General features: G+C 36.1%; 1 protein-coding gene across 3 annotated transcripts in view; it reads right to left on the bottom strand.

The window, feature by feature from the left end:
• Window positions 1–18,491, bottom strand: part of LOC123556756 (cytoplasmic FMR1-interacting protein-like) — a 34,710-nt gene extending 16,219 nt beyond the window's left edge. For 2 of the 3 annotated variants that reach the window (XM_053543069.1, XM_053543070.1), the window contains exons 1-11: window positions 18,434–18,491; window positions 13,250–13,474; window positions 12,370–12,447; window positions 11,930–12,031; window positions 9,233–9,414; window positions 4,699–4,924; window positions 3,639–3,743; window positions 3,042–3,245; window positions 1,743–1,859; window positions 995–1,072; window positions 16–230 (exon numbers count right to left, since the gene is read on the bottom strand). In XM_053543069.1, the coding sequence (XP_053399044.1) occupies window positions 16–230; window positions 995–1,072; window positions 1,743–1,859; window positions 3,042–3,245; window positions 3,639–3,743; window positions 4,699–4,924; window positions 9,233–9,414; window positions 11,930–12,031; window positions 12,370–12,447; window positions 13,250–13,462 (1,520 nt within the window). In that variant the 5' untranslated portion in view covers window positions 13,463–13,474; window positions 18,434–18,491. Of the gene's footprint in view, window positions 1–15; window positions 231–994; window positions 1,073–1,742; window positions 1,860–3,041; window positions 3,246–3,638; window positions 3,744–4,698; window positions 4,925–8,278; window positions 8,461–9,232; window positions 9,415–11,929; window positions 12,032–12,369; window positions 12,448–13,249; window positions 13,475–18,433 lie in introns of all 3 variants that reach the window. The other variant, XM_053543071.1, reaches the window with a different exon arrangement.
• Between the last annotated feature and the right edge of the window lie 1,361 nt (window positions 18,492–19,852).

Below are 19,852 nucleotides of genomic sequence, written 5' to 3'. Positions count from 1 at the left end.
ATCTTGTAAACTTACACTTTGATGACATCATTTTTCTTTTTTATTGCTTTCCTGACAGGATCTCTGAGAACAAGTTGTACAAAGTCCTGTAGCTCTGCGTAGATATGTCTGCGTATAGCGTCCATAAACACAGACTCCATACGTAACATCAATAGCTGTAAACCTTTTATCATGGCTATCACCTCAATCAAGGCAAATTTCTCCTCACTGCTGTAGTTATAACGTGTTGACTGAAACAGTATGGTATATTATTCAACAAAATATCCGTAGTTTGAACTTATGGCAAGAATACACAGGACTTCAAACACTTATTTAAAGCATTACGCCTATATATGCTTGCACATAGTAAACATTATCTCCCTTTGCTGTCAGTTTTAGGGTCATTCCTGACAACAGATTAGACAAGGGTTTCTCACTGCTGTGAAATTCTGTAAACTGATATATTGTTGCTATGTATGTAAGTTTTATATCTGCAAAGGATTATGACAATGTTCCTTATACTTCATTTTTTCTAAAACTGTAAACTATCTCTATTAAATATTTAGAATTTTGATTCAGCTTTGTCAAGGGAGATAATTATTACATTAATCAGGAACTATCAATACAGGAAAGTAGGAAGAGCAAAACTTGCATGAAGTTTATCCTTCTCATGAAATTTGGGTATAATTTGTATCGTTTTTACCTAACCATTTTATAGACAACAACCATAACAGCTCTGATACAACTCAGCACTTCAATACTAATTATACTCTTTTATGTAATGATACATTGTTTTTGATTTACAAGTGACCCTTTCATAAAAAAAACAACTGAAAATTATTCAGCCTTGAAAAGATTTGTTAACAAACTTGACTAGTAGGCGATAATGTTTTACTGGAATTTGCAATTCATTTCTCTTTGAAAGATGAACTTTAATTTCAGAGACACAAATTGTTAAGACAAAGCTGCAGTATTTTTTGCTGATGAATGATAAACCTTATTGTAAGATACGCACCCTTTCATACTCCTCTGACTCAACAGGACAATTTTTGTTCTGGTGTGGATCTGTTGGGTTCAACAGCTTCCAGGAATACTGAAACAATACATGGTATATATAGTACAACACTGCTCTCTCAAGGTTGCATTGGGATCAGTAAAATGATCAAATTGTCAAAGGTTTCAAGCAACTGAACATTGTGTTTGTTTACCAATTTTCATGGAAATGGCAATACAAAATAATAACACACTTGCAACAATACAAGACAGATAGACTGATACTGACAATATTGAGGTTTGATGCAAACTGCTTAAGCAAATTAGCATCAAGAATTTCAAAAATAAAATCTCTTTTTTATCATCTAAAAAAACTGTGCTCAATTTTAAACAGATGCTTAAACTCACGATTTTCTTTTCAAAATTTTAAGAACTCATAAATACCTATTCAATCCTGCAGAAAATATATAATAAGTAACCAAATGCAAGCAGTTATTGATTAATATTTTATCAAAGAACATTTCTTTAACCTTTCTTCAATAATTTGTCTCATTATCAGCTATTCTGACAAACCGACATTTAAGACTGGGAATCAAAAACATCACTTCCAACTGCTGAACCCTTATCATGCTAAATACGATTGCTTCCACCATTGCGACCAGTGCAGATCATGATCAGCAACTCTGCTCCCTTTAACAAGCTGGAGGCAAGCAGAGTATCTAGACAATTCAATATATTTCTTGCATCTAATCTTGCCAAGTTATTTTTACCAATTCCATGACTTGTTGCGTCCATGCAGAGAGCAGCTGTAACCCTCGTAAAGCCAGTTCATACAGATCTTTGTTCTCAGCATCTGTCCGTGGACTCTCTCGTGTTGTTGTAATTGCCTATAAATCAAAGAAAAAACATATCTGTAACTCCTATTCTCTCTCTGTGTAAAGCAAGGTATTACTGACAAACAAATAATAATATCTAGGTCAAAGACATCTGGCAGCTAGTTGAGGTTATGCCCATAACATCTTTTTTTCTGCTACTGTATTGTTGTAATTTCTACTGGTCAGGAAGCGAGGTACTCTCATTTCACATAACACATATGATTGTTCTTTCTCTAAACATAATCAATAACTGTTTCTGGCATATCTAAACATCTAACTGTTGGAATGGAACATAAGATTCTTTCACAGGCTTTAGGAGCAGATGGGAATATCCTGATTGAGGGTAACTGTTTAGGAGATGTTGTCTGGAGAATTTTTTTTGTAGCTTTAGTGCCCACATGTTTTGAAAATCAGACTAACTGAAACAATCTTCTTACGAGTCACACAAAGAACATACGTGTAAAATTATTTTGAAATAAGTGAGACAATTTCTGACAAAACTTGCAAAGCTTCCAGCATTATCCATATGAGAAGATTTACCAAGCCCTCTTGTTTTTTGACAAACCAGAACTGTATTAACAACCTTGATAGTGTCACCAAAGGATCACATGTTGAAAAATCAGGACAGCAATTTTGACAAGATTCTTAAAGCTTCCACTACACACATAGTGATCACAATTCAGCTCTCTGGTGGCCATGTTTTAGCCAAATCAGAATAATTTAAACAATCTTGGTAGAGAGTCACATAAGGGTAATCTGGTTTTTTAACCTGTGGAGCCCATGTGTATAGACAATTCAGAATAATTAAAGCAACCTTGCAAAGGGTCACACAAGGAACATATATGTAAAGTCATTTCAAAATTTGGCTAGTAGTTTCCGACAACCTTTAAGTTTCCAATATATTCACGTACATATATGGGAAAGCAACCAGGGACACTACCAGCCAGACATTTTGTCATAATTTCAGCCAATTACTATATCTAACTAAACAGAAGAGTTTCATGACATTTTGAAGAGGACCATGCAAGGATCACCCACTTTTCAGTTTCATCAACTTCAACCAAATGTTTTTGGAGATGTTATTAAAGGAAAACTTCAAAGTGTAAAGGGTGTATGGCAAATGGCTGACGAGTGATAACAATAGTTCACTATGAGCACTTTGTGTATACACAAAGGTGAGCTAAAAACACATACCTCATTACTGTGTCTGGAAAGCTGACTAATGTAAGACATGTGATCTTCTCGGATAGGTTCTAGGTTGGCCAGAATGTTCGACTGCGGACTCACATGACCAGACTCACAGTTCGGCCATTTTGAAGGGTCGTAGTTTGTACTGTTTTTAATATACTGGAAGGGTGCTACCTGCATGTCTCCATACAGAGGTACTATCTCTAATTGCTGAAATGAGAAACAATACTTCTCAATGTTTATATACTAACATATATTAACACTATTTAGTAACTGGTAGGAACCTAATGTCAGTTTAGACATTGTTGGTATAAAATTAGTTCTGTCTGTACAGTTTCATTCAAGGGTGTTTCATTGTCACCATTACATCAATTTGATTATGCTTCTTTCCATACATAAAATACTGTGATATCATTTAAATTTCTTTTGCATAAAACTTTCTTATGAGTCTTTCAATTTTTCAAAATCAAATGAATGTAAATTTTATTTGCTCAGATTAAAACTGTCAAGAAATCTACCTCTACAGTATATTTTACAAGAACTAGATAAGCAACATGAACTTTCCATTAAATCCTATAAATGATGGGTAAATAAGTGTCTAACCTTGAGAATTTTGTCTATTTTTGAGATGCTGAGTTTCTTCTTCTGATCCATCTTGTAGATACTGTTGTCAGCATTGTCCATCATAAACAAACCAAATGCCATCACCTGTATATACATTAATTTACTGTATCACTTTATTACTGTAAAAGCACATATTTTCGCTGGGTCAAAATTTTGCGAGGTTTAATATTCACGAAATTGTAAAAATAGTATCCTACTTGAATTTGAATTATACTAATGGTGAATATTTATGCAAGGATTAATTTCGCGAGATGTAGGGCCTCGCGAATATAGCAAAAATTAAACCCTCGTGAAAATTTCTGCTTTTACAGTACAAAGGCCATTCCAGTAAATTATGATTTCTATTCCAGCATATTGATCACATGGAAATGAAGACACAAGATACTACGAGACAGCATCAAGAAACACAAAAACTGACAGTTTTCCTTTCACCTTTTATATTTGGATAGCTCAAAACCCTGAATAAATTTGGCATAATCCTGACATAAAATATCAAGAAATACAACTAACTAAAATTTTTTGTATAGTGTAGTGGTGTCGGGGAAGGGTTGCAGTTAATATGGGTGGGAGCTTGAAAGAATTTGACAGCATGTCACAAAGGAACATTGCTGTAAAATTATTCTGTTATTGGACCAGCAGTTACAGAAGAGGAGATTTCTTAAGTTTTCAATATAACCATACAGAGAAAACTAGCCCCTCTGCCTTGCGGCTATTATCTTAAACAAAAAAAAAGAACAATCTGAAGGAATTTAGAAAAGGGTCAGTTATGGAACAGTGCTGTTAAGTCAGGGAAAACTAGCCCCACCCACTCACTGGTGACCATATTTTCTAAACAGAAAAAAATGAAGGAATCTGGTAGAGGGTCACCCAAAAATGTAGCCCAATATATTTCTGAGAAGATTTTAAAAGTTTTACAATTTGGCTGTTCTGACAGCCAGAATTCATCATGGATGACCTAGATATGGACATTCTTGTGAATAAAAGGTTAAATTGGCCTGCAGGTTAACCCTAAATGATCTACACTTTAAGAAATACTTACCTTGACAAGCATGTATTTCTCATTTGGCTCTAGGTACATTTTATTCTCATACATGTGTACACATATACTGATGATGTCAGCAAAAAGGTCCTCATATCCTGGTATAGTCTGCAGAGTGTTTTTTAATGTGTCTCTTATCTTGTTCTGTGTGGCAAGGAACATAGACAGGTTCTGAGACTCCTCCAGGGTAGCTGGGTCAGCCATCACCTTCAAAAACTGTGCAGCTCTACAAAACAAAATCACTTGTATTTAACGACAGAAAGTAACCACTGTTACTCAATTTTTCACTGGAAAAGCTGTAAAGAATAAGAATCATTTATCATAAGGAAAACAAAACAAAGCATTTAAACACTTAAATAATGCTTATATATAATTATATAAATACAAAAATGCACTTTATTAAGTAAAAACCTAAAAGATGATGTTTTCACTAATCTTAAAACTACAGCATGTCATTTCTGTTGAGCAAATCTGAGTATTGTGAAATCATTAATATTTGTATGGGGACTAGTTTTCATGGATGTTGTGGCTGTGTGAACCTACATAATTAAATCCAATTGAAAAAGTTAAAATCTCATGTATTCTTTATTAAGTCTTTAAAGTCCACAAATTTATATCACCATCAAACAGCCATTTTAGTCAAAAACACAAAATTTCATTTTTGAAGCAGTAAACACAATTTTTTTTCAAATATAAAACATGTTATAAAAACAAAGATTTTATTACTTTGACAACTGACTATATGAGGGGTATTTAATAAATAACATGAAAAGTGCTTTCATTTCTTCACATATCATGACAAGTCAATGAATTCTGTAAAATGTAGATTAGGGAATATCTTTTTATTTATTTTATTGGGTTTAACGTCGCATCGACACAATCATAGGTCATATGGCGACTTTCCAGCTTTGATAGTGGAGGAAGACTCCAGGTGCCCCTCTGTGCATCATTTCATCATGAGAGGGCACCTGGGTAGAACCACCGCCGACCTTCCGTACGTCAGCTGGATGGCTTCCTCACATGAAGAATTCAATGCCCCGAGTGAGGCTCGAACCCAATAGGAAATATCTAGTTAACATAAAAAAAATTCTTTGATGCTAATCCCCTTGGCAACATCATGTAGCATTATCTGACCAAATTCTGTCCCTTTTTGGTATTTTATATTGACTAAAGCATAACTTGCTAATTATTTTCCAAGTTATGTTTTCTCTAACATGTAAACATTATGTAAAAGGTGTCGGTTACACAAATGATATCAAATCATAAATCAAACATCAATCGAGTGTTGGATGAGAACTCTGTTTATACCCCCATCACACCAAGCTCGTTTTCAGTACGTTCTAAAAAATGTAGCCGAACGGGCTCAAACTGTGTGGCAACGGAACAGACATAGTAGCGACGTTCTACAGTCTGTCTAAGAACTTTATGGACTGGCTCGGACGGGGTTGAACGGGAATGGTGCTCCAGAACTTTGAGCCTACTCAAAAATTTCTGCCGATCATTCCGTCCTGCAGTTAGACAAACTGACAATGTACTTAAAACAAGATGGATGTACTAACAACTGAACCGCCGTAATTCGATCGTACTAGAGACGTGGTATGACGTAATGCGATCGGGGGTCAATTTAAGTACGTGTGCACACCGACCGGATCTGTTTGTAGCTCGTTTAACCCGTTCACAGAAAGACTTAACCCGACCACATTACATCCTTAGTGCGTCGTTATTCCGTCTGAATAGGATCAAAATAAAATACTAAGTTTGCAATACGTTTCAAAACAGTTCAAAGAGTTTACAATACGTTCTCAGTATGCTCCGCACGTTTTTAGTACGTTTAGTACGTTTATTCACAGTTCCTACAACGTCGATCCCGTCTGCAGTACAATTATACAAGTTAGGGTATAAATACATGCCGTTGTCGTACAGGTTCAAGATTTGGGCACAAGGTTTAGCCAAGTTTATGCCTTTTGGTTTCTGACTCTGTCCTCCTTCATCCTCGGACTTGGGGACAGAGTCATCAGAAGGTGCAGGGAATATATTTCGACACTCATCCTCTCGACTTTCACGTTCAGGGGCTGACTCAGCAGACTGTATCGGCATTGGTCTTTTACTGCTTTAACACTTTACACCCTGTCTCTGTTTGGCTTCACTTTTCTTTGGAGTCATATCGATACTTGCATTTTGCTGTAGATTTTTTGTGTCTTGAGAGGTTGAAGAGACAAACGAGAATGAGAACTGGGCGAAACGTGATGGCTTTTAATAGCCATTGGGCCAGAACGCGATTGCAATTTACGTTCTGAACGTACTAGGGAGAGATGAGGACGTAACCAGAACGAGTTAAACTGTCTGTGAACGAGCTGGTCGAGTTAACAACTAGTTAGAACGTATTTCGACGTACTCGGAACGAAGTAGGACTAGTTACAAACTTCTTTATTCTGACTACAGACGGACTTGGACTGCCTACAAACGGTGTTCACATGAGGTGAACGGGCATTTTTTCCAAACTGAACTTAATATAAACGTACTTCAGACGGGATAAAGACGCAATGGACGTATCGAGAACTGTTTAAGAACTAACTATGATCACGTTATGGATATTTTCCAGCCAAATTTCAAACGTTCTAGCCAGATCGCAGCCCGTTTTACAATATTTTAGGACGGGTTGGGACGTTTTGAGAACTAGTCTGGTGTGATGGGGGCTTTAGGTCAATGCCTGAAAAGTGGAAGAGTCAGTATACATATTATGTTCTAAAGCCAAAGGTGCATAAACTTGCAATGCTGAATTGCATGAGAAAAAAAATATGTCATGTATGTCTACCATTATTGGTGTCAGATCAAGAGTAAGACATTCGATTGGAATCCCTTTAAAAGTGTATAAAAGGTTAATTTATGACAGTCCCAACATAAGTTGCTCTTTCCTACGAGTATTTACTCTGAATTTTTCCCCACAAATTTAGTGAAATATGCATGTTGGTTTTTTTTTGTCATTTAGCGACTAGGACAAATTACTACTTCATTACTTTCCAACAAATGACAGACTGTAGAAAATCTGGCTAAATTCAGATCCTGCTCTTCAAGTTGTGTTTGTCAGTGTATAAATAACAACTAATGTAATATGAGGTGCACAGTGTAGGGTAAGCATTAACTACATACAGTTTGATATACATTTTATGCATTTAACAATAGCTAGAAGGTTTTTTTTTCTATTCTTGATTAATTCAGTATAGGGATTGCCAGCAATAAATATGCTAACTAAGCTCTGTTCAATGAATTTTTTGCTTCGTTAAGGAAAACACAAAGCATCCTTTATAAATCTGCAGGTACACCTTCTTTATAGGAAATCAACACTATATTTTGAGAAAATTACCTAGATTCCAACACTCACCTGTCCGCAATAATTTCCCAAGATGAAAAAAGACTACTGTAAAGTCAAATTATAGGCTAATGTCATACGATATTGTTTGAGAATTTATCAAGACAACCAGAATAGTGGGAGGTGATCAGGTCACAAGTTTGGTAAGGTAAGAAATGCTGAGGTACGGGAAAGTGGAATGCTGATTATATGAGACTGGGAGTTTTCTACCTGTTGTAAGTAGAATAGTCATTCTTTATAGAGGACCTACTGTTGAGCAGTTCATTCAGCTCAAACATCATGTTCAGACACTTAGCCAACATAACACGCTGAGCCGTGGACCTGAAGTCGGATTTTTTATGTTTGTGACACATTTGTTTAACCTGAACTCCAATCGCAGCCATTGCCCTATCCTGTCAGAAAGTTAATCATAAATAATTAAATGCTAAATCACTTTCTTAATGACATATTCTCCATGTAATGTGTATAAAATGACATACTCTGTATATATCTTTTTTAAGTGCAAATGATCCAAACTGTCTGCTGCTATTTTTTTCATTATCTTGAACTTGTTTCTCTCCCTCACCCACAACACTAAATATTACAATCACAATATGATGACCCCTGATGTAAAAATGACAATTTTCATAGAAAGAAGTCTGCCATTATACCCTCATTACTTGGAGAATCATTCAATTACATAACACTAAAACAATGATTGCGCTGAAACCACAGCTGTCAAAAGCCTGCATTTGCAAACACTTAATTGAAGTTTTCTATTGTTTCTTTCAAATATTATATATCTTCCGTAAATGTTTCTAAAGCAGAAAAGTTTTAAGGATCTAAGTGTTTGCTGACCATTTATATGTCAGATCATTCTGGAGATGCGATTATAACTCTGTATAATGACATATATATGTAATTATATACAGTTGAAACTCTGAATCTCAAACCTGCTTATATCGAAATTCCAGCCATTTCAAAGACATTTTCAAATGCCATCTTGTAAACATATGCACAAAATATCATTTTAAGTCAAATTTCAGATATCTCAAAATTAAATGCTTGATGTCTTGAAATTCGAGATATCGAGTTTAAACTGTTTATATATGCGTCCTGGTAAAGCTTTGCTGTGGTTTCAACTAATCATTACTTTGCTTTTCATCCATTAACTACACCAATTACCTCCTGTAAGCTGAATAGTCATTTTTCACACTAGACTTCATGTTTTTCAGCTCATCTAGTTCAGCAAACATGTTGATAAACTTGCCCAGCGTGACTAGGTAGGCCTCGGACACGAAATCATTTCTCTTTTCCTTGTGACATAGTCTCTTCACCTCTCCACAGAAACGATCTATTGCTTTTCTCTAAATAAATGTAAATATCTGACCAAACTATCTAGAAAATTGTTTTGACAGTAAAACCTTAATACATGTTTTGTCTTACAGCACGGTCTAATATTTGGAAAGACAAAAATGTTGTGTCCTGAGGAACATTTATGGACAGGAAAATGCAACAGATCTACATGGTCCTTTCTAGACTGTTTGCTCAACTCATTTCCTCTATAAATCATTATCATATACATGCCCCCTTGTTTGAATTTGAAGACAAAGTGAAAAGCAGCTGAAACTAATGACAATATACAGATACAAGAGGGCCATGATGGCCCTATATCGCTCACCTGAGTAGAGTTGCTTGCTTGAACAAATTTCTTAGCTAAAGCTTTAAGATCTAGGCCTTCTGGTTTATTTTTAGCAAATTTATGAAGATTTCCCTATGCACAATCAAGTAACCCTGGGGCTGGGTCAATTTGACCCTGGGGGGGTCAAGATTTGAACAAATTTTGTAGAGGTCCACTAGGCAATGCTACATGTCAAATATCTAAGCTCTAGGCCTTCTGGTTTTTTTTTTTAGAAAAGTCTGAAGATTTTTCTATGTACAATCAAGTAACCCCATGGGGCGGAGCCAATTTGATCCCGAGAGTCATGATTTGAACAAATTTTGTAGAAGTCTACTAGGCAATGCTACATGTCAAATATCTAAGATCTAGGCCTTCTGGTTTATTTTTAGAAAATTTTTGAAGATTTTCATATGTAAAATCAAGTGACCCTTGGGCGGGGGTCAATTTTGACCCCGGGGGGTCATGATTTGAACAAATGTTGTAGAGGTCTACTAGACAATGCTACATGTGAAATATCTAAGCTCTAGGCCTTCTGGTTTATTTTTAGAAATTTTTTGAAGATTTTCATATGTAAAATCAAGTGACCCCTAGGGTGGGGTCAATTTTGACCCCGGGGTCATGATTTGAACAAATTTAGTAGAGGTCCACTAGGCAATGCTACATGTCAAATATCTAAGCTCTAGGGCTTCTGGTTTTTGAGAAGAAGATTTTTTAAAATTTTCTATGTAAAATCAAGTGACCCCTGGGGCGGGGTCAATTTTGACCCCGGGGGTCATGATTTAAACAAATTTTGTAGAGGTCCACTAGGCAATGCTACATGTCAAGTATCTAAGCTCTAGGGCTTCTGGTTTTTGAGAAGAAGATTTTTTAAGATTTTCATATGTAAAATCAAGTGACCCCTGGGGCGGGGTCAATTTTAACCCGGAGGTCATGATTTGAACAACTTTAGTAGAGGTCCACTAGGCAATGCTACATGTCAAATATCTAAGCTCTAGGGCTTCTGCTTTTTGAGAAGAAGATTTTTGAACATTTTCCTATGTAAAATCAAGTGACCCCTGGGGTGGGGTCAATTTTGACCCCGGGGTCATGATTTGAACAAAATTGGTAGAGGTTCACTAGGCAATGCTTCACACCAAATATCTAAGCTCTAGGGCTTCTGGTTTTTGAGAAGAAGATTTTTAAAGTTTTTCCTTTCGGTTGCCATGGCAACCAGAGTTCTCCATCAGCGATTTTTTTCCTTCTTTATAAAGTACCCCTAAAAGGACCTTTTTCCAATTGAAAAATGCAATCTTTTTTCCCAATTATCATCCAAAAATTCCCCAAATGACCAAATTAAGTTGGCATTTTGATGAATGCAGAAGGAAAACTTAGTTACATTGACATTCACCATGAATTAACCATTTAAACAGTTTGTTTGATGCTATTTACATGGAATTAAAGGAAGAAGCATTCTAAATGATGTTATCAATTAACTATAAAAATTCCCAATCCGAGTAAAAACCCCGCTATTTTTCCCATTTTATCTGGTACCGGACCTTTTCCCAAAAGGGAAAAAAAACACTGTCCATGGAATTCAATTCTTTGAATAATTTTGAAAGGGGGCCACCCAAGGATCATTCCTGTAAAGTTTGGTGTAATTCTGCCCAGTGGTTTTCAAGAAGATTTTTTTACAAATTGTTGACGCATGACGGACATCAAGCGGTCACAATAGCTCACCTTGTCACTTCGTGACAGGTGAGCTAATAAGTATGTAAAGGTAATCAACTATTATTTACAGCAGTGTTACACTCCTTTCAAACCCTGAAATAGGATCTTTCTCTGCAAGGGCGCTTCAGTAGGCCAGCAGTTAAGGTCGCTAACTTGGAATCGTTTGCCCCTCACCAGTTTGGGTTTAAACCAATGCTTGGGTGTTTGACTTCTTAATGTGAGAAAGCCAGCCAACCTGCTCAACGATGGTCACTTGTACTGGCTGTGGTATGAAATGATACTCGGAGAGGCACCTGGGGTCTTCCTCCACAATCAAAAGCTGGAAAGCCACCAACATTTTATGACCTATACTTGTTTAAAAACACCTCTACAAAGAATGCTACCTGTATTTAATCAGTCATCAAGTTAACGCCTCCAGATGGTAACTTGCTGGTCTAGCAGATGAGAAACATGAAACAGCAATGCGTTACAAATGTTTAAGGGGTATATAATACCTGGAAGTACATAAATTCCCTGAGTTTAGACACGCCTGGATCTAGCACCTCCACTATCTTATGGTATATCTCCACTCTATTCTCCTGCTCATTGCTCTTCACCTGCAAACATAAATGCACTGTATGTGACACATGTAGCTGATGGTAAACAGAATTCGAAAAATAAATTGGTCTTCTTCAATCTTTAAGTTTAATCACTTTTTTAACATATTTAAAACCAAAGAAATACATAGCTGTCATCTGTCTTAAAACTGCTTACCAGCAAAATAAGTAAAAGTACATCCCTCTGACAGCTTGAAGTTTAATGTTTCAAAAATTCTAAGGAACATATTGCACGGTGTTAGGTCTGGACCTCAAATTTCAAAGGAATTACTGTAACTGTGATTGCCAATATATAACAATATAGTTTTATTTGTTATATAATTTTAAATAATAAGAACCTGTGGTAGGGCTCTGGAGCAGCACCTCCATGTATACATCATAACAGCATACTCCTGCCCTTCCTCTAACAACTTATTCTGAAAATATAGAAAATTAAAATAAATATCAATGTAAATATTACATTCCAGTGGTTATACATGTTTTTTTATTACTTAATTCTAGTGTCATTTCTTATATAATGGTCGTTAACAAACTAATCTGTTAGAGAAAACATGAGAATCAATTTTCTCTCAATAATGCAATCACTAAAATTGAAATGAGATGCAAAAACCTGCAATTTTGCCAGAACTTACTCTTCAAATTGTCGAGCTAAAAAACTGCTACACAAACTGGATAAAAATATAGAGAATTGAAGTAAAGATACATTTAACCCTTAGCCTGCTGGCTGCAAGTGATTCTGCCATTGCGACCAGTGCAGACCAAGATCAGCCTGCACATCCATGCAGTTTGATCTTGGTCTGCACTGTTCGCCATTCAGTCAGTTCCTTTTTTGGTGAAAACCCCTTTTTACAGTTAATGGTACTGTCCACCCTGGACAAGTTCATTATAGAAATCTAGCAGGGTAAGGATTAACAAGTCAATGCACACAGCAACTTAATTCACTTTTGTAGGGTACTTTTTGCAACAATTGCTGAGAACTTCACTTGTTGGAATGTAATTTTGTGGCTTTATGTAACCAAAACATACAGAAAAAACTGAATCCTAATGTCAAATAAAAATATGATAATTCCATTTTCATTCTTTTACTTTTAAAATTTGATATCCTGATACTCATTTCAAATAGCCATTTTGACCAAATTCTTGGGAGTTTTATGATATCAAAATTAAACAATTTATAGAATAAAAGGTTGTTACAAATTTAAGAAATACTAAACTTACAAGATCTGCATGAACTGTAGCCTCCTCGATGTACCTGGCAACACCAGTAACATAAGCTGCTCTGTCCTCAAAGTTGGTATCAAAGTTGGTTTGATAGTGTATCGAGAGTGAGAGGGCCTCAATACATGGCTGCTGATCAGGTAGAGGTAACTCATCTAGTACATCAACATTCTGCAGAGCATCTGTCAGAGTTATCTTCTCACCAGAGGCCATGATGGCCTCCTCCTATAACACAATAATACAACATAATTATTATGCCTGTTATGGAGGAAGGGTTGGCAAAAACCCGGGTTTTAAGCATATTGCCCGGCCCAGTGGGTAATACTGGGAAAACCCGGGTTTTACTGGGCAATAGTGGGCAATATCATATTTCAGTTCATACTTCAATACATATTTCAACACTTTACTCTTTAGTTGACTAACAACCCATATAGTGATAGCAGTGACACCTGCATGCCTAATGCTGTAATATCTATAACAAGAGCTGTCGGAGGACAGCAAGGCTCGACTATTCAACAGCCTTGTCAATTGAATGAATACAACAGTCGAAAAAGGGGCATAATTTTGTAAAAATGGAAAAAAGGGTTATGGAACCTTCACAGTGCTTATCAGCTCATAAAGTGAACAAGTGCGTGAAGTTTCAATCCTTTCCCATAAGTGGATACTGAGATACCAGCTTACATACAAAACCTTAACCAAAAACTGCTAAGTCGAAAAAGGGGCATAATTTTAAAAAAAATGGGACCTACACAGTGCATAATTTTGTAAAAAAGCAAAACAGAGTTATGGACCCTGTGCAATGTAGGTCAGTTTATCACAGTGAATAAGTGTGTGAAGTTTCAATCCATTCCAACGAGTGGTTACTGAGATACCAGCTTACATACAAAACCTTAACCAAATCGGGACGCCAACGCATGGGTGAGTCCAATAGCTCTACTATTCTTTGAATAGTCAAGCTAAAAAGCAAAGTAGAGTTATGGGACCTACACAGTGCATGTCAGATCATGACAGTGAACAAGTGTGTGAAGTTTCAATCCATTCCCATTATTGGGTACTGAGATACCAGCTTACATACAAAACCTTAACCAAGAATTTCGAAGTCAAAAAAGGGGCATAGTTTTGTAAAAAAGCAGAATAGAGTTATGGAACCTGTGCAATGTAGGTCAGTCTATCACAGTGAATAAGTGTGTGAAGTTTCAATCCATTCCCACAAGTGGTTACTGAGATACCAGCTTACATACAAAACCTTAACCAAGAATTTCTAAGTCGAAAAAGGGGCATAATTTTGTAAAAAAGCAAAATAGATGATTGACCAATTAATGAACAAGATTAGAGGATTAAAGTTAGAAGTGTGAACAACTTAAATCTGGCCATCTTACTCATGAAAATCAACTTTCCAATTTAGATCACATTGTCATATCTATCCTATTACCATGAAATCTACGGACCCTGTGTGGAATTGTTTTAATGTTACTGAGGATGATTAAAAAAAATTGCAAAATGTAAAGACTGTCGCACTGTGTTTAGTACCAAAATTGAGACTGAAAGCTCTTAGACTTGTTGCAGTGTGTTGGTATTAGATCAGCCTAAGACCACTGTGTAGGGTATTGCAGCCAAAAACCTTCTAGATAATATTATGCTGGCATCTTCTCTGTCAATTGAAAGTGTGTTTTCAAATTTTGGTATTATTCAGACAAAACTCAGAAACAGACTTGGGATTGAAAAGACTACAAAACTTGTGTTCAGTTACAGAATGCTTTGTGATAAAGAAGAACTAGACTGTTAGACTATCATATTTTAAGCAAAATCTAGTTTTGACCTAGAGAGATCGTTCAATATGTGATCAGCGGCAGTGTGTAGATTATATGTACAAAGTAATACTGTGTCATTTATAAATTCATATATCAGAATCTGTAACTATAAATGTTAAAGGGTGTTTACTTTCACATAAAAAATATTTTGTTGGGTAAATAAATGATAATTTTGTTAATAAAACTGTTCTGTCAGCTACTTATCACTTCACCAATGGTTTCAAAGTAAGTAAAACTTAATGTAAGAATTAGCTCACATTTTATAACATAGAAACTCAATTGTTTGGTAAAAAAAAAAAGAAAAACTTATCTTATTGCCCAGTATTGCCCACTTCATTCATTTTTAGGAGTATTGCCCAACACGGGAAAACCCGGGTGGGTTTACCCATCCTGGGCGGGTAGTCGCCAACCCTAAACCGTAAAACTGAATGAGAAAGGAGCATATAATTTTTTCAATTCAGGGGCAAGAAAGAAACAAGAGCTCCGCCAAGCGGGGCAATATACGCCCGAAGGGTTACATCAGTGGGTGGGAGCAAAATTTAAAGGACTTTGAATGTGAAGTTCAAAGGACAGGAACAACAAAGGGAAGAAATTCCAAAAAAATTCTAAGTCCACAAAAAAAAAAAAATCCTTTCAAAAGTTTCAAAATAAGCTATTTACAGTAACGTAAACTTAAAGGGAAGAAATTCAAAAAAAATTTATTGTATGTGAACAAAAGAGGGATCTGCAAAATAAAAACAAGAGCACTGCAATGCAGAGCAATAAAAACAAAGCAAAGTCATATATGACCTTTGACCCCTACGTGTGACCTTGTCCTTGAAGCAAGTCATCCGGAACATGCGCTCTGCACGTCGACTCAAGTGTGGTGAGCATTTGTGTCAAGTTTCTTTGAAATCCTTCAAGCAGTTCAAGAGTTACAAAGCGGACATGAAATTGCTAATGGACAGACACGAAACAAACTGATATGACCTTTGACTCCTAAGTGTGACCTTGACCTTGAAGCGAGACATCCAAAAAATGCGCTCTGCACGTCGTCTGTGGTGAACATTTGTGTCAAGTTTCCTTGAAATCCTTCAAGGGTTCAAGAGTTACAAAGCGGACATGAAATTGCTAACGGACAGACAGACGGACACCAGCGTCATAACATAATACGTCCCTTCAGGCGTATAAAAAATTGGTTAACAAGGAGTGAGAGGGTGCTTGGTGTTTGGAACAAATATTGGTCTACAATGTAGAATAATTTTACCGTTACTTAAATCTATTTTTCAAAGCATCAGTCAATATTCAGTCAGTAAAATCAATCTAGGGTCCCGTGTTTGATTGTTTCAAGGACAAGTTTGAAAACACTGGTCCTCAAGTCAGTTTTAACAATGGAGTTAGAGTTTCCTGCAGGACTTTTAAAATGGTTCAGCACCAAGCCACTTTTGAAGTACTGCATGCTGCCCTTCAAACTGCCCATTTGTGCCTCATGCCCTTTTATCAGCCTTGTGTATTTATCTTGATAAGTGCCTTTTCAAAACCAGCGAGGATATTTATGACCGCAGGGCATTTTCCATGTACATTTGTATTAATAATGTATTTTCCTCCGGAAACATGGACTCATGTCTGTACAGAAGGTCAGATGGATCAGCCACACGCCCCATCAAAGATGGAGCAGCACGAGTTTTCATTCTACTGGTACTGATGATAAACCCGAACAGAAAATGAGGTTTTTTACCTGTAACTTTTTTATTTCTGCAATTTGTAATCAATGGTTGATATCAAAATAAAGCTTAACATTTGCTGAAAACTTTGCATAATTTAAATTTATATTTAGTTAGCAAACTCACACAAAGTGAGGCCCTGAAAGGGGTTAGTAAAATGGGGACTGAAAGCAGGTTGACTGATGATAAATCCGAACACTTTGTCGTTTACAAAATTTTCTTTGTAGTATTATATTGAAACTTTCCCCAAAAAGCTGCAACAGTCATTCCTGATCAAGTAATGAAAAGTTACCCAATGTCAGGCCTTCATGTGGCGACAGTGAGCATGCGCAAAAAAAACACCCTCTTCCCCAGTAATTTTGGATAAATATTTTTTATAAAGATAAATGTAAGTCATTTATTTATACAGAATATTTACCAATTTTGTTTTTATTTACACCAGTTGGTGTTGTAAATGTAAACTATTAGAGATGGTGTGTTCAATTTTTTAAATAACCGATTGCAATAAAATATTTCCAAGGTGGTCGACTTTATCATCTGTCCGGGTTTATCATCAGTACCAGTATCCCAATCTGGCCAGAGAGAAACACTACAGGCAGCCACAGGAAAACACTGCAGCAATTACAAGGCAGATACTGAAGCACTCATGAAGGCCGTCCCAATGACTGAAGACTCGGCAGAAGAAAGCTCTTCAGTCGTCTTTCTCACAGATGCATTGTCTGTCATGGAAGCTCTGATCAACAATAAGAGGTTTGTCCCAGAAAACCTGGAACTTTTTTTTTATTATTTCAAAAATAAGCGACGCATGAAATAATTATTTTTAAATTTTTAACTGGTGATGGTATTTCAATGTATACTTGATAGGACTATACAGTTTAAAATAAAATCTCTCATATTATTAGAGTATTCTTTAAATTATGGACAACGTTTTAAGGAAGGTTGGGAGAGTGATTCAAAGAGGGGGCACATAATACTTTTAATACTTTCTGCGCCGCAAACTTATTTGATATCGTCATTTCTGAAAGTGCGTGCAACCGTTACTCTTAAAAACTACATCACTATTCTAACAGTGAGGTCAAAGACTTGAAACGCAACATCATTTACACTGGCGATACAGCCGGCGCATAATAAACCGACTTGGGTCCAATTTCCAAACGACAACTGTTGATTTCTCAGACTTCCAATCATAATTTCATTCCTTCCCAATGGGGAAAATTCTAATAGGCAGTGGCTAGAGAACGGGAATCGGTTCCCTAGAAAGCAAACTTGTTCATCCGGAACTGGTTCTCTAACCAAAATGCTGTACATAGGCTAGGGAACCGTAATTTTATTTCTATGCATAATGCTGCCGAAATCCCACTCCGTTTCTTGGCAAGTGTCGTGCATATTATTATCTTAGTTGATTTTACCATGCACTTATATTTATCTTAGACCACAAGACCACCATTTATGTGTTCAAAGGCAGAGATGAAACAAGAGTAAGTCACTTTACTAGTCTTTAGTGCAAGTTCCAATAATTTGTGAAGTATCGGGGATCTGGGGGGTCCTCCAATTTTAAGAACTTTACAGTTAGAGTAGCGTGACTTTAGACAATTATAGCGGGGAGATTCACACACCCAGGCCTTAATGAAACCGCTGATGAAGTTGTCAAATATCTTAAATTGGCAAACCTTTTTTAGCTTTTTATTTCGGAAAAATGGACGATTACTTCCTGTATCAATCAACCCAAAGATTAAATTTAAAGCTCAACAAAGCTTATAAAACCAAATAACAAAAACTACCAACAAGAAAACTCGCTTTATAACTAATTACAACCTGCATAGAGTTTCTTCTTTAGAAAGGGTTTGTTGTTATTTTTTATTGGTCAAGTTGTGGCTGTTTAGAGAAGGGATTTCAGACCTTTACTAATTACCTTGGTCCGGAATTCTGGTTATTAATAAAACCCGGCCCGGCCCGGCCCGGACCAAACCACGGAAATAGCCGATTCCGATTGTACGGAAACCACCGGAAACTTACGGACGGAAGGCTAATATAATTACGAATGATATCGTGTCGATATCAATTTACATATTTAGAATTTAGTAAAAAATACACTGAACTTTATGATGCCCGCGAGGAACTTCTTTGATGAATGGGTTAAAACTGCGTGTTCTTTCTGGTTGCAAAAACGTCTTAATATAATTTGTAAACTTGTACACAGGAAGTCGTTATACATAGCGTTGTTTAGACGAGCCTTCTAATTAGTACCCGATATTTTGTATCGTTATCATTATATACTATTTTATAATCACGTTTTGTCCAAAAAGTTGTTATATTTCGAAGAAAGGAATTCCTCTCGGGCCTCAAAGAGTTTTTGTTTCACCTGTGTATTCCCAAAGCCTAAATAATTCTTTGTGTCCGGTAACATGCCTAAAAAATAGGTAGTAAAAAGGCAGGATTTTTTATACTTTTTTGTTCAATGAGACTTTACGGAAATTATTTTTATGTAAAACAAATGAATACGAATAATTTCTAATATCACTGACAATTTTTAAAGAATAGAATGAGCAGTTTTTTAAAACTTTTTATTAAAAAGTTTTTAAAAAATCTCAAAGACTATAAAACATTTAGAGTCATGTAAAAAAAATAGGATAGGTCGGGATACCGATTACGCACGAAGAATGCAGCGTTGAATATTGAAAAGTTTTACACACGGTACCCCATATTTTTAAAATATTCCTGTATAAATATATAGAAACAAATACTGAGACAGGTTTGTTCACGCAGTATTGTGAGTATCTCTCGAACTTAGTCGACTGAATTGACGTACGATGAAAGTCACACATTGAATATATTGTGGTACATTGCAGTTTGTGGCATAGCCTTTGCACTTTCGATAATCGATTTCAAATTCGGCAGGTTGCTATAATGTTTTAACATTTTTTTTTTAAGTTTGCAAGTAATCTCTGAATAAACTGACTTACTTAAGTTATATTCAAATTAGTTCAAAACTATATAGAGTAGAATCGAGATACAAATTTTACCTTTTTTCATTTTTGTACAGAAGTCTCGTAAACCGGAGGTCGCGGGTTCGAATCCTGTCAGCGGAT

Source organism: Mercenaria mercenaria, chromosome 5 (assembly GCF_021730395.1).
Source record: "Mercenaria mercenaria strain notata chromosome 5, MADL_Memer_1, whole genome shotgun sequence".
NCBI classification, from domain to species: Eukaryota; Metazoa; Mollusca; class Bivalvia; order Venerida; family Veneridae; genus Mercenaria; species Mercenaria mercenaria.
This window is presented reverse-complemented; position numbering and strand designations above follow the sequence as displayed.